This window comes from Lemur catta, chromosome 8 (genome assembly GCF_020740605.2).
Source record: "Lemur catta isolate mLemCat1 chromosome 8, mLemCat1.pri, whole genome shotgun sequence".
In the NCBI taxonomy this organism is placed as follows: Eukaryota; Metazoa; Chordata; class Mammalia; order Primates; family Lemuridae; genus Lemur; species Lemur catta.
Window position 1 is genome coordinate 64,817,421 of NC_059135.1, and position 15,862 is coordinate 64,833,282.

A 15,862-nucleotide genomic window follows, 5' to 3' on the forward strand; every position below is an offset into this window, starting at 1 on the left:
CGGCAGAGCTGGAGTGGAACCCACTGCGTTACACTGCTTTCATGTCCTCTCGCGGGGAACAAAGCCTGGCGGGGGGCAGTGCTGCACATCAAGACAACACGTGCTTGCCAGAAAACACAGATCTGAGGGTGGAATCCCACCGGGGGGCATCTGGCTAAGGATGGAGAATCCAAGGGGCTGATAACTGTGGGGACCCACTCATAGCCGCTGAGTCAGATGAGAGGAGCTGAAGATGGGCTCCAAGGCAGAAGGTTACATCGAAATTGCAACGACAGCTACACTTTACAGTTTCCATCTCATTGAGATGTTGCTTGCCCCATTAGTTCAGACTGCTATAACAAAAATAGCACAGACTGGGTGGCTTAAACACAATTTATTTCTCATAATTTAGAGGCTGGGAAGTCCGAGATCAAACTGCCAGCAGATCCAGGGTCTGAAGATAGCATCTTCTCATTGTATAGTAGCACTTCCTTATCTGCGGAAGATTCATTCCAAGACTCCCGGTGGATGCCAGAGACCAAGGATAGCACTGAACTCTGTATATACACTATGTTTTTTTCTGTACATACATCCCTTACTTGCAACAAATGGCTTGGTGTCACTCATTTCAGGGAATCTCTTGCTGAAGTTTTCATATAGGCTCAAAGCTTTCTGGTGCAACATGCAACCTGGAACATGTTTTCTGTTCTTGTCTTCAACTCACAAATTTAATGCCTTTTCCATCTTTGCTAAGCCCTCATCATGCACTGTGGCTGTAACCTTTGCAGTTTGAGGTGTGACAGCAGTACTAGCACACATCATGAACTGCTTTTTCCTTCTTCACCATTTCACAGATGAAAGACTCACTCTTACTGTAGATCTTAGAAACCTCAGCATACAATGGTTTTTCTTTACTAAGTCAAGAATTTTCACCTTTTCACTTAAAGGGAGCACTTTAATGTGCTTCTTCAGGTATGCCAAAGCTTTGGCATATCCAAATTGCCAGCATTACTTCTCTTGTGCTTGGGGGCCATTATTAAGTAAAATAAGGGTTACTCGAACACATGCACTGCAATACCACGACAGTCGACCTGGTAACTGAGACAGCTCCTTAGTGACTAACTGTTGGGAGCGTCTATAGCACAGAAACACCAGACGAAGGGATGATTCCTGTCCCAGGTGGGATAGGGTGAGATTTCAGCACGCTACTCAGAACACTGCACGATTTAAAACTTATACTTATTTCTGGAGTTTTCCATTTAATATTTTTGGATCTAGGTTGACTTCAGATAACTGAAACCTCTGAAAGCAAAACTGTGGATAACAGTTTCCTCGCACGGCTAATACAGAGTGAGCTCTAGCCTCTTTCTCTTCTTTTTAATCTTACCATGAGGGCTCTACCATAGCCTCATGATCTCATCTAAACCTAACTACCTCCCAAAGACCACATCTCCCAATACCATTCCATTAGAGGTCAGTGTTTCAACATACAAATTTGGGGGGACAAAAACATGCAGTCCCAAACACCCCATAAGAGAAGCACCATTATTACCCCAACTCTCAGATGAGGAAACACCTACAACTTTTCCAAGCACACCAGGCTGGGAAATGAACCCAGTTCTGACCTGCCCAGGACTGGGGGTGGACAAAGGCAGACTGCATCTATCACTCTTCATAACTTGGTGAGTCCTACCAGTTCCTGACTCAGGGTGGAGAATTTACTCTCCCAGGCTCTTTAAAAGTTGAGCTCATTATCTGCACTCAGGACCTGTGACCAATAAAGACAATTTTGTTGACAGTGGAAGTGACAAGGAAAGCCTATCTCTTTGAAAGAGTATTTCCTAAATTATATTTCTCAGAGCCCTGGTGCAGAAAAGAGTTCCACATGTGATACTATCAGCTACTCTAGACAGGCCCCTGCCCAAGGCATGGCTTACTGGTTTTAGTGCTTCAGGCCCCAATAACAAAGATTTGCCTGAAGATACCAGTTTTACTTTTGTAAGATACTCTAGTTCTTACTGGTCCCTCTCTTTTAGAAATCACCATCTGTGATCCCCTTAGTTTCTCAACTCCAGGCTTTGCACACCCCTGCCCTCTGCCTGGAGCAGGGCCAGCCGGCCAGCCCTGCCGACAGACACAGAGGCACATGCACATGCACTTGCCTCACAACAAATTTGAGGATTCAAACTGGAATATCAGTTTCTCTTTCCTGTTTATTTCTACTTTACATTAACAATCATTGATGCTAAACACAGAATAATAGCCTCCATAGGCTTCTGTGACTTTCTCTGTTTCTCAGTAAATCAGAAATGATCAAAAAGATTACCACCACCACTGCCCTGCCCCCATCTATTTTCTTTGAGGTAAAAACATTCATTTCTGAGCATGGCACTGGGTTTCCTCCAGCCACCATCTGACACCGCCACAGGGTGCAGCTGACACTGCTGTAAAGTGTGACTGGATAAAACCTCCACTCATCACTAACTGCAGGTGGCAGGAAACAGGCAGCAAAAATGCCAAAAACCTAAGAAAATGGAAGACAGAGACAGGCGCACAGGAAAGCAAGGATGAGAGGCTGCTGACAAATCCAGTTTAAAATATACTCCCCTTTGCTCACTGCCTGGTGACAGCAAAGCCCCTAGAGGGAGGTTGGGCCTTAAAGCATCACTTCTCTCTAGATATGGAGAAAGGTATGCTCCTAGCTTTATAAATGTAAGTTCTGTTACATTTAAATTGCTTATGTGTACATTACTATTTTCAACCAATCACATGGAGCTGATGAACACGGAATGATAAAACCCTATTCATTTTAACAGTTACTTACCTGTGCCCCATCACCAGGATAAAGGCAGTGATTTGATCCTGAAGAAATGATTGGATCCTGTTTTCAGGGCTCCCAAGGGGAAACAGACGAGACTCAAAGACAAGACTTCTGTCCTTAAGGAGCTCATAAAATGTCAGAGCAGAGAAGTGCAATAAAAGGTTATGCAGAGGGAAGAGGAAACACAATGCTACAGGTGTTTGGAGCAAGAAGAGGTTACTTCTCACCTAGGGAAAAGGAGAGACACAAAGGAAGGCTGGATGAAGCAAGAGATGCAAGCCACATGTGAGGTCAACTCCGAGGGAGAAAGTTCTGACCCAGGACATAGGGAAGAGAATGAGCAAAGGGGGAAGGTGACAGCAGGGCTAGTCTAGGGCACAGCAACGATTTGGTCAGCAGAAGACCATTCAGCTGGATGCAGTGGTGTATGGCTATAGTCCCAGCTATGCGGGAGGCTGGGGAAGGATTGCTTGAGCGCAGGAGTTCTGGGCTATAGTGCGCTATGTCAATCGGGTGTAAGTTTGGCATCAATATGGTAACCTCCTGGGAGCAGGGGGGACCACTCAGTTGTCTAAGGAGGGGAAAACCTGCAGGCTAGGTTGGAAACAGAGTGGGTCAAAACTCTCATGCTGATCGATAATGGGATCACGCTTGTGAATAGCCACTGCACTCCAGCCTGGGCAACATAATGAGACCTTATTAAAAAAAAAAAAGACCACTCAATGGGAAAAGAATAATCTTTTCAATAAATGGTACTGGGGCAACTGGTATCCGCATGTAAAATAATGTAAAAGGTCCGTACTTCGCATTATACACAAAAAATTAACTCAAAATGGATCACAGACCTAAATATAAGAGTCAAAACTATAAAACTCTTAGGAAAATGGGTGTAGGTCTTTGTGACCTTGGATTAGGCAATAGTTATTAGAACATGACATCAAAAAATATAAATTCACAATAAACAAATTGGACTATATAAAAATTAAACACTTTTGTATTTGAAACAATACGATCAAGAAAGTGAAAAAGATTATCTTCAGAATGAAAAACAATATTTGCAAATCATGCATAAGGAACTTATATCCAGAATATAAAAAGAACTCTTAAAATTTAATAAAACTACAATGAAATTCACATGCACTAAGATGGCTCTAATAAAAAAGACAATACCAAGTGTCGGCAAGGTTATGGAGAAATTGGAAAACTTATACTCAACTGGTAGTAATGTAAAATGCTGTAGTCACTTTAAAAAATAATCTGGCAGTACCTTAAAAGGTTAAACAGAGTTACCATATGATTCAGCAATTCCACTAGTAGGTATTAATACAGACCCAAATAAAAATGAAAACATATGTCCATATAAAAATGTATACACAAATGTTCATAACAGCATTGTTTATAATAACCTAGAGTGGAAACAACCCAAATGTCCACTGATTGAAGAATGTATAAACAAAATATGGTACGTATATACAATAAAATATTATTTGGTGATAAAACAGAAGGAAGTATTGATACATTCCAACACATGAACCTAGAATACATTACGTGCTGTAAAAGAAGCCAGTCACAAATGGCCACATACGATCCCTTTTACTTGGAATACCCACAATAGGCAAATCCGTAGTGATGGAAAGTAGCTCAGTGGTTGCTGAGGGCTGGGCAGCAGACAGTGAAGAGTAGCTGCCTTTGCTAGGAGGAATGTGGAGTGACTACTAGTGAGTACGGGGTTTTTGTGTTTTTTCTAAGGAGAGATTAAAATGTTCTAAAATTAAGACTCTGGTGACGTTTGCACAACCCTGTGGGTATGCTTTAAAAAACACTGAACTGTAAACTTCAAATGGGTGAATTATATGATATGTAAATTGTATCTCAATAAAGCTGTTTTTAAAAAATGTAACAGGATAAATCACAATGGAAAAATATATAAATTTGCCTTGAGAAAATGAAAAACTTCTGTGAGTCATAAAACATTATAACCTAATTAAACAGAAAATGATGAACCAGGAAAAAAATATTTTATAACATACATACATGACTGATAGCCTTAAAACAAACAACAACAAAGCTGTGATAATTCAGTAAGAAACACATATTGCCCCAGTGGAATAAAGGACAACTATCACCAAAATTCCCAAAAGAAAAAAATGACAAATGACCAATAATTACATAATAATTCATCCTCAAAGTTAATCAAGTAAGTTTTGACCTAGTAATCCCACTTTTATAGTCTATCTGATGATAATGTCAGAGATGCCTTCAAACATTAAAATACAAGAATGTTCTTTCACTCTTCTTTAGAAAACAGGGAACCTCTTACCTGTCCAATGTTATGGGAATGGTCAAATGCATTATTATTGTTTATGTACTACAGGAACAAAGTGGGAAATACCATCAAAAGTGGTTGCGTTTGGTGGGGTATAGAAGGAATCAAGACTTACTGTGTGATTATTTTGTACATTTTTGTAATGTATTTTCACCCTCAAGTATTTCTAAAATTTAGAACATAAAGTATACATGGACTTACCCTCATTGAAAAGGAATTATAAGAGATAATCACATATTCCTTATCAGTGGTTCTCAAACTTTGCTACATATTAGAATCACTGGGAGGCCTTTTAAAAATTCCAGTGCCCACACCATACTTCATATGCATTAAATCAGAATCTCTGATGGTAGGACCCAGGCATCAGTACTCTTTAAAAAAAAATTTCCTGGGGTGATTCCAGGGTATAGTCAAATTGTATATGGGTGAACCGGGACTCATCAGCAAGGGAAATAAATGGACCCAAAGGTGCTTAGGTTCAAAGTAGACCAAATACATACATGCCAGTTCCATGTGTGAACACGTTTTAAGAAAAACAGCAGAAAATGTGTGCATCACGTTCACAGCAGGGCAGAATGCTCTCCTAGTCACCACAGCAGAAGGAACTGTCCTTGCTGAAGGTCAGATGCCTGACTGTGGTCCCAACCACTCAGAAATGAAAGCAAGGACTAGAATCAGCTGGTTCTACAAGGAGAAACAGGACTGCGCATTTCCTGTGCTCTTCTCCACACGCCCCAAGCAGCAGCCTCACAGACGCATGTGTGCACAAGTCTAAGCCTATGGCCTCTCCTATGCATGAAACCAGAACACAAACTCATTTACTTATTTATAGCTCACGTGTCAACAATGTACAGGCAGAACGACAACACAGTCTGGCACAGGAGAACGTGCTGGGGACAGAGTGGGAAGATCAAGCTCTACTAATAACTTGCACGAATTTGGGGCAAGTTCCCTAATGACTGAGAGGTCTTTGCTTCCACATCTGCAAAGGGGCCTGGACAGGATGTGCTCTGGAGGCCTTTCCAATTCCAACATGGCTGTGATCCTCTGTGATCTCTATGATCCTCACCATGCAGCTAAAATTGGAAGCCAGCTGAGTGTTTTTCTGACCATGAACTTGATCTGACTCAGCTGTGATAATTCCCCTGACACAGTATCGTGGAAAGGAAGAAAATGGAAATTGAGAAGTGCAGACAGAAGGGAAGTTCAAAAGGCGGCGGCTACAGAATTACTTCTCTCGGTCTCTTCTTAAAATGTTCAGTAGTCCACAGTTAGGCCTGACAAAGCACTATGCATTTAGATTCTTCCCAGAAGATGTTAACTTCAAAAAGAAGCCTCTCAAAGAACGCTGGAGGGAATGTGAAATCAATACAGCCTTTCTGGAAAGCAACTTGGCAATAAATATCAAGATTCCTTATAAATGCAGGCCACTTAGTCCAATAGTTCCACTGCTCGGAACCTGCCACCCTTGAGCAGATACCAGAGATGTGTGTAATAATCGCTGGACAAAAATATTTATATCAGAGGTTCTGGACACAGTTGCACAACAGTGTGAATGTAATTACTACTGAACTGGACATTTAAAAATGGTCAAGATGGTAAATTTTATGTTATATGTGTTTAACCACAATTTTAAAATTCACACCAGGAATTTAATAGCAAAAACAAAAAATCTTGACTCACACAACAATTTTTAAAAATTTAAAATGTCAATATCTAACAATTAGTGGTGTAAAAATCAATTATCAAATATTGATCTTCACCATCTTTTTGGCCAAAAAAAAAAAAAAAAAGAATATTGAAACAATGGATAAATACCAGGTTTTTCCAGAAAACTGGAAATTGTTTATGATACAATATGAAGTGAAAAAAGGCAGAGCCCAGAGCCCAAAAGGTTACATAATGTGGTCTCAGGTTTAGGTGGAGCAGATTTGTTTTAAAAAGACTATAAAAAAATTCAAAATGTTGATAATTGTTCTCTCTCAATGATGGGACTTCCAAATTTTCTGTAAGAAGCATTCTTGTGGGGTAGGAGGCAAGAGCACCACGGCAGACATCATGGTCCAAGAATCAAGGAAACAGTATGACTTCCACTTCACAGCTTGTCAGTTTTGAGGTTTTTTTCCCCTTAAAGAAACAGAGCCAGAGGAGTTTTCAAAACTACTACACCCGATATGCCAACTGTGAGACAGAGCTGGAACTGGAACCAGCAGAAGTGGAAACGGCTGGCACTTTCCAGTGTCCCCACACAAGCAAGCACAAGAGAAGAGCACTGTCACCCGCGTGTCACCATCTGCTGTTGTAGGCCACCACAGTACTGCAAAGGGTTACTTCCCATTCATGCATGACCTTTTGATTGTTTGATAATGGGCTCAAAATGATCCGGGAAATGCAAATACTATATAAAGTAACCAACGATAATGACATTACTAATAAACCACAGGAAATGGGCTCTCTTCTTCTCTGGAAGACAAAAGGATACATTACAAATATTGATGAATTCTTAATCCAAAAAGACTTGCAAAAGCCACAGAACTACTTTAATGGATGCTGGCCCTTGTTTTCATTACCAGAAAATGTTATTTTCCATTTAGAGAAAACAAAAATTTTGAAACAATACTTAGAAAATGGAATCTTCCAACTGGCAGTGAAAAAAATATAACTAAACGGGGGAAGGTGGCAGAAGAGTAAATGAAAATAACTTTAATTTATTTAAAAAAATTTTTTCTAAAAAAATTTTTTTCATTTTTCTAAATTTAATTTCTTATCTCCTCTGCCCAGTTTCAGCTGTATAAAAATAATAACTCTTAATATAAGCATAATGCAAGAAACTCAATCATGTAAAATGCAGGGTCACATTATTGCAAGGTTAATGAAATTATCTCTGGGCCACAGTTCCTAAGATCAAGGAGGTAATTGCCAATTGTATGAAATACAAGTTTTTATTAATACAGGCTGTGTTGTTCAGAGTGCCTTATTGCAGGGGTTTATAGTGTTTGATCCTTGCTAGAATAATAGTTTCAGTCCCTGACAGTTTCTTGATTAGCATCAATTGGCGAAGAGTTTCCATGCAAACAAGTAAAACAGGTTCCCATCCCTGGTCAGAGCAGGGGTCTGAATGATGACACAACCCTAGAGCACGACCCCCTGGGGTGGAGGGATGGAAGGTGGGAAGTGGCTCCATACCTCTGGGTGCTGCAGACACACTGTATTTACTCTACCTTTAGCAGCAACAGTGCTAGGTTTTTAAATAGATGAATATTTTTAAATGCAGTGCACATTCACAACCATATGTCAACTTTTTTTTTTTTTTTTTTTAAACAGGCAGGTAGAACATTAGGGCTCTGGATCCTTTCCCAACAATACGAATTAAGCAGAAATCTGTGTTAGACACTGTGGAAAAAATACTGTCCATGGTTTGATGTATTCTGAGTCTGCCATTTTTAAGCAGCACCTCTGCCCAAATTAAAATTACCAAGACAATGAAGCCAAATTACCACTGTGAGACATTAATTTGCAGCACAAATTTGAGCAGCCCACAAGTACTGCTCTGTTAGAGATGTATCTGCTTAGTTTATTCAATGACCATTTGGACCAAAAACTTCTGATACGGAGAGTACGTTCTTCAACCCATTAGAAGGTTGAATGTTGCAGAACTACTAACTTCTTTCTATTCATAAGGCCTTGAAGAGAATTTAGCAGAAATAGATTTCATTCCTATGGAGAAAATCTTTAAGGATTTATTTTTTCCAAAAAACAACAACAATAACAACAACAACAAAAAAACCCAAATCTAATTTGCCCCAGACATATAATGACACAAGGCCTCATCAGTGATTTCTCTGTCCCCAAGCCCATAGGCTCCTTGAAACCCTTGCCAGGCTGTTTATTGCTACCTAAAGTTCCATTAAAACATACACTGAATTTGTTGTTAATAAAATCATATCTGAAATGCAGTTTTCCCTAGAGTCTCTCAGGTGTTCCCCAGTCCTAAGACCCAAACAACACCAAGGCATTTGCAGTAGCTCAGACTACAGGAAGGAAATTTGTCCAAAAAGTCAAATCTCTGCACTTGGTGTCACTTTCAATGAGGTCCCTTTAGAATACAGAGAGCTTCAGAATTATTACTATTATTTTATATAGATGAGGTATAAAATATCTCGCCTGTTCTCAAGCATCAGACAGAGCAAGCACATACTGTTAAAGAAAAGAAAAACCAATTCAGTGATACTTTTTTTTTTTTTTGAGACACAGTCTCACTTTGTTGCCTGGGCTAGAGTGAGTGCCGTGGCGTCAGCCTTGCTCACAGCAACCTCAAACTCCTGGGCTTAAGCGATCCTCCTGCCTCAGCCTCCCGAGTAGCTGGGACTACAGGCATGCGCCACCATGCCCAGCTAATTTTTTTTCTATATGTATTTTTTTAGTTGGCCAGATAATTTGTTTCTATTTTTAGTAGAGACGGGGTCTCGCTCAGGCTGGTCTCGAACTCCTGACCTCGAGCGATCCATCCACCTAGGCCTCCCAGAGGGCTAGGATTACAGGCGTGAGCCACCGCGCCCGGCCAGTGATACTTTTTAAAGCATAGTAAGGCGGACTTTATTCAGGGCCATCTCAATAGGTGTGGGAACCACTGCAACAGGATTCTGCAGTCAGGGACAGAGATTGGGCTCAACTCAACACAGCATGGGCAGGCAAGTGGGAATTTATAGCCAAGGACCAGGGTAGGGGGTCAGTGGATGAAAAATCACTAACAGGATTTAGGGGATTCTTGCTGAAGACAGGCTAGGGTGATTAGACTTCACTTGGGGGATGTGAAGGATGAGGAATTTAATCAGACTGAAGGCTGGGGGTTCTTGCTAAACTGACTTAGCAGGTTTCTGTGCTAAACCGGACTTTACAAGGAAATGCATAGATGGACCTAGGAGAAGGTTCAGGAGCCAAGCAAAGAATTTTTGTCAATATATACGTTCATTCAGGGAAAAAGGACAAATGACATGGCTGAGAATAAAGAAAAAGTATAATGCTGTGCACAATTTCCAGTAAGAATAATTCCAATCAGAGTAACCCAGCAAGAGAGGCAGTGTGGGAACTATAGTTTGAAGGAAGAGAAGAAATCTGACAAAGAGATATAGCCGTGGGGGAGGGAAAACAGGGAAGGAAGGACATTCCAGGAATTTCCCCAAATACTGATAAACAGGTCAAATTCCTTGGCACAGGAAATCACTTCATACCAAAAAGGTTTCCAAGTTCCAGCTAATGACTGGATTATAAACAATGTTGTCCAAAATAAGAAAATTCTAGAACAATAAAAGATTTTGGACGCCCACCAATTCATAGCACCATTTTTAACATTCAAAGCCTTAAAGTTTGCCCTCTTTATTTTACCCACACAAAAACCTCAACTATCCACTGAAGGATTCAGAAATAATGCATATGTCACCTGAAGTAATATGAATATATAGGAAACCAGAAAAAGATACCAATTTCACAGCCCCTGGGGCACATTTTGGATGAATTGCAAATATGTTTACACGCAACTTAGAAGAACCCTTGCACTGACTGGCATATAATCGATTGGACCCCAAAATCCTGCCTTCTTTTTGTTAAAAAACAACAAAACAAAAAAACTCAGCAAACCTTAAGGAACATCCAAGAAATTTTATGATTCCAGGTATGAGCATTTTGGGAAGGCTTTCCTCACATGTGAATCATAGCCTCTTGAGGTTAAGTAATGTTTGGTTTTTCAGGTTATGGTAAAAGTAAAGTTGGTAACGCTGAGAGAAGCCAAAATACCACATACAAGTAATCCATAAGTCCCTTGCCTCCACCCCTTTTACAAGTCTGAGTTTTCATAAAAAATTATAGCTGTTCAAATGCTGGATGATGTAATCAAGTAAAATGTATCAGTAGACAATACTTGGTAGTAATAAATACTGTTGTCAGATAACACTTGCCTAAATCCATAACCTTTAAAGACACCATATATAAGGTTGGACTATAATCATGTGTCGCTTAACGACGGGGATATTTCTGAGAAATGCCTCGTTAGGCAATTTCATTGTGCAAATATCAGAGTGTATTTACACAAACTTAGACGTTATAGCCTACTACACACCTAGGCTAATTAGTCTATTGCTCCTAGGCTACAAACCTGTTAAGCATGTTACTGTACCGAATACAGTAGACAACTCTAACACAATGGTAAGTACTTGGGATTTAAACATATCTAAACATAAAAAAGGTACAGTAAAAATACTGTATTATAATATTACGGCAATACCCTCATATATGTGGTCCACTGTTGACCCCAAAAAATGTCATTATGTAGTGCATGACTAAATTCATCAGCAAGAAAACAATAAAACTGATGGTTAACATTAGCACTAATAATGAGATCTTGAATCTGTGTAAAAGTCTAGCCTAAGCAGTCCAAATAGTTTATGTAGAGGTTGAACTAAAGGGACAAGTCTGTTGAAACCACATTTTTTTCTTAAAGAAAAAAAAAATATTTCCTTCTTTCAGAAGTTATAGTTACAAAGAAAAAACATTCTCCCAGATGTCTTATGTGCATTAGTTTTGCTTAATTTCAGTACATTAATTAACCAAGACAGCTCATTTGGATACTGTTCTGTTGCCTATTTACCTGGGGATTTTTTGTTTGATCTTGATTGCACCAAGTGAGACTGTCGAGGCAGCAAAGGTGATGAAGGCAGAGACATCGAGACACCTTTGGCCAAGCTCACCCTGTAGGTGTCCTCTGCTACAGGAAGACTGCTCAAAGAAGAGTCACCACCATGGCCAGGGGGCAGGACTGGAGAAGTCTCTGGACCAAAGTCACCTCCTGGAGTGGAGAGATAACACCTTAGGTTAGACCATCCGTTATAAATTGATGCAAATTTAATTTCTAAGAACTACATTCGTAAAATATAATTCTTATATACCAGCTATGTGTTGATATTTTTAAAAATCATTTTCCTATTATTAAAAATATTTGCCCATGAGAAAAAAACTCAAGCTTCACCACTCAGACATCAATCAACTCTGCCACATATCGCTTTCTGCACCACCCCAACTGGTCTGGTTTCATTCTTAACAAAGGGTCCAGAAAGCCGCTGATCCGAGATTAGATCAAGATCAAGTATGAATGATCCATAGGAAGCTTTGATTTCAGCTAAAGTAAGGGAGGGGATTTACTGGCCTTACATGGGTATCAGTAGAACAGATTCAGACGCCAACCCTTCCAGACTCCCAGGCCTCCCTGGCTCCTCTCCAATAATAAAAGTCCAAGGGAGGGTCTAGCCCACCTCCACTTTCCTCCCCAGCACCATCCTCTATTCTCTCATCCCATCTACTCTGCACTCTCCGTAACACAGGGTCCCCTCTCCTAAAATTTAACCTCAAACATGCCCCAAAACAGTCATGAGATTGGAGCCATGGCTCACTCATTAGGCAGATTTCCCCTTAGTGTTCAAACCCCTAAATGAATTTGGGGACAAATAAGCTTACTATTATGAAATTCTAGGGTAGGCAGACCCCTCCAAAAATATAGAGGATACAATCATAGTGTAGAAAGTATAGAAGGCAGAATTTGAAAGATACATAGTATTCCATAAGCCCACCAGTCTAACAAAAAGCTATCCAACTGGCCCTTGCCATGCCTTCCTGACTCCAAAAAAAAATCAAGGACTAGATTTGAAGAAAAAAAAACAAAAAAAAAAGATAAATGACAGTTGTCTAGCCAGGTGGGAACTCAATTTTTGCAGACCTGTGTGTACAAGGCTCAAAAGAGATTCAACTCAAACCGTCCAGTTCCAAACTGCATCATTGTGCTTATTTTTCATGTTAGGAGTCATGAGGAAGTAGCAGAGTCATTCCTTCGACAGACTGGGGGCACAGGCTCATGCCTTACCTTTCAAGGCAACTCAAAACCGGCAGAGCTGTGAACAGAGAAGCTCCACAATGGGTAAGTCAGCAAAGACAGAAAGATAACTTCGGTCATACCTGGGCCAGCTATGCATAGTTGGGGTTTTTTTGTTTTTTGTTGTTTTTTTTTTTTTTTTTTAAATAGAGTCTCACTCTATCACCCCGGCTAGAGTGCAGTGGCGTCAGCACAGCTGATTGCAACCTCCAACTCCTGGGCTCAAGCGATCCTCCTGCATCAGCTTCCTGAGTAGCTGGGACTACAGACATATGCCACCACACCCGGCTAGAAGCCGTTTTAATAAACTTGGGAAACCAATAGATTTATGACTAACTGCCCAAATGACTGGCATTTAAAGAACAAAAAAAAAAAACAGAATTACTAGAAAACCACCATGGGAATTACAAAAACAAGGACATTCGTGCAAATGCCCAAGACAAAGCTCTGTGTGCAAGGGAGGGAAGCAGGCAGGAGTTAGTGGCACCTTCCTCCTAGAGTCCATACAAACAGCAACGGCCCCCACCCTGGGTCCCTACAACTCTCACCCAGCCTGTCTCCCTAGCCAGCACTGGATACACAGGGGTCAGTCTACCACACCGTGCATGAGTCTAGAAGCTCTCAGAAACCCCCTCTTGGCCAGGTGTGGTGGCTCACACCTATAATCCTAGCACTCTGGGAGGCCGAGGCGGGTGGATCGTTTGAGCTCAGGAGTTTGAGACCAGCCTGAGCAAGAGCGAGACCCCGTCTCTACTAAAAATAGAAAGAAATTATCTAGCCAATTAAAAATATATAGAAAAAATTAGCTGGGCATGGTGGCGCATGCCTGTAGTCCCAGCTACTCGAGAGGCCGAGGCAGGAGGATCGCTTGAATCTAGGAGTTTGAGGTTGTTGTGAGCTAGGCTGACGCCATGGCACTCACTCTAGCCCAGGCAAGAGTGAGACTCTGTCTCAAAAAAAAAAAAAAAAGAAAGAATACACCTCTTGAGGCCTTTAGCCAGTGCACGTAGCTTCCTGGCTGCCCTTGCTTTGCCTTTCAGACGAGGAAATGGCTCCTAAGGCAGAGCTGGGGCTGCACCATGATTCCAGCTCCCACTGGGACTAGATGCCTCCGCCCTGACAAGGCTTGTGAAAGCAGAGCAACAGTTGTTTTCTCTGGTCCAACACCTGAACCAAGACCTCAGTTCTCAAGACTGATCCGCACCACCACGTCACCCTCATGTTAAGAATGCCAGCAGGTACTATACCTACAAGAATGGCATCAGGTCACCTGATTTGTGGGTGTTTAGGCAAGAAACACTAGGAGACAGACAAGAACTTGGAAAGCAATGAGGCCACAGTCCACAGCCCCAGAGGGTCACATATATAAGATGTACAGGAGACATCTTGAAGAGGTGACACTGGTTTTCCATGTGGTTTGAAGAGAGCTACACTGCCCTGTGGCTGCCCTTATAGAGCCTAAATTACAGATCCAGGTAGTCAAATGGCTGTGGGAGGGTCTGTGTCTCCCTACTCACACATGAATGTTACTGACCTATACACAAAAGTAAAAAATATTAATAAAAACCCAGATTTCAAGTCCCTTAATTTGGATGGGGACACAAAAGAGAGAAATACATATACCACCACCAGAAATAAAAAAGTAAAGATTACTACTGAGAAAAGGTTTGTTTTCTTAAACACTGAAGAATTTCTCCAACATGATACAAGAGCAATTAGGGATTGAAGGGTAAAAAAGAATTAAAGAGTTTCCTAATCATAAATTCTGCTCATAAACTTTGTTTATATCAAGCAAAGCAAATATTTTCATTAACTGCAGATCTGGTGGGGATGAGTTTCCGAAGCACGCTGGAACCACGAGGACCTTCAGCCTTCGGAGCAGCTGGGCCCTGGCACTTTGATTTTATGCAGGCTGCAATAAAACGGGACTTAAGGAGATGGGGCTTGGGGGAGGGGGTTTTCTAGTTCAAGTTTACTTTGCCATCTCACTATAACATCAGTCCCAAACATGTTGTTCTGTTTGTTTTTCAGAGGCAGTTAAAATCCCTAACTTCTAGCTTCCCTTTATTAGAAAGGCACAAAGTGGGGAGAGAAATTTTGTGTATGAACAGGAGACAAAGCACAAAGCAGGGTGATCCAGCAGTTCAGAAGCTGGAGACAGCACTCTGGAGCCAGTGGCTTTAGCAGCAAGAGGGCAAGGGGGTTAAGGTCAAAGACAGAGCCCCACAATGACGCCAGAGGCAGAAAGTGAAAATCTTAGGGGCATCCATATGAACAATGCAATGCTGGTTCTGGGCAACATAACACCAGCAACATGATACCAGAAATTCTCCAGTTGATTTAACATTCCTCAGCAGATGCTTAAAGATGTTTAAGAAGAATTAAAGATGTTTCACTGCACCAACCAGCACAGCTGGCAGTTTTCTTTCAGCCTTGAATAGATGTTGTCTTTCAGCTGTGACCTAATTTATTCCCCATCTCAATTAAGTGATGGGAAGCACACTTCAATCACCCTTCCTGTTGTGGCAGCAGCCATGCCCAGGCCGGGTAGGACAATGCATCCTGTCCAGGGTATGAACACCATGTTATCAACGGCCAGTGATTTACCAGGCCTCCTCCTGACAGGCATTTCCCATGGCAGAGTTACACACTGCAGACAGTCACATCACCCCAGCGTGCTTTCCATCTCAGAGCATCTAGTCCAGTCATGGTGTCGCTCAGACAGGAAGCTGCGGCCTAGGAGTTACCCTTGAGGAAGAGGGCCACATTGAAGAACTTTACTTTGGGGGGGGAAAAGTGGAGATCCCCAAAACAGACA

At 41.2% G+C, this 15,862-nt stretch overlaps 1 protein-coding gene across 4 annotated transcripts in view; it reads right to left on the bottom strand.

The window, feature by feature from the left end:
* The window catches only part of TANC1 (tetratricopeptide repeat, ankyrin repeat and coiled-coil containing 1), a 224,407-nt gene that overhangs the window by 106,510 nt on the left and 102,035 nt on the right, over positions 1-15,862 (bottom strand). For 3 of the 4 annotated variants that reach the window (XM_045560314.1, XM_045560312.1, XM_045560311.1), the window contains exon 3: positions 11,770-11,967. In XM_045560314.1, the coding sequence (XP_045416270.1) occupies positions 11,770-11,967 (198 nt within the window). Of the gene's footprint in view, positions 1-2,803; positions 3,028-11,769; positions 11,968-15,862 lie in introns of those variants that run through there. The other variant, XM_045560315.1, reaches the window with a different exon arrangement.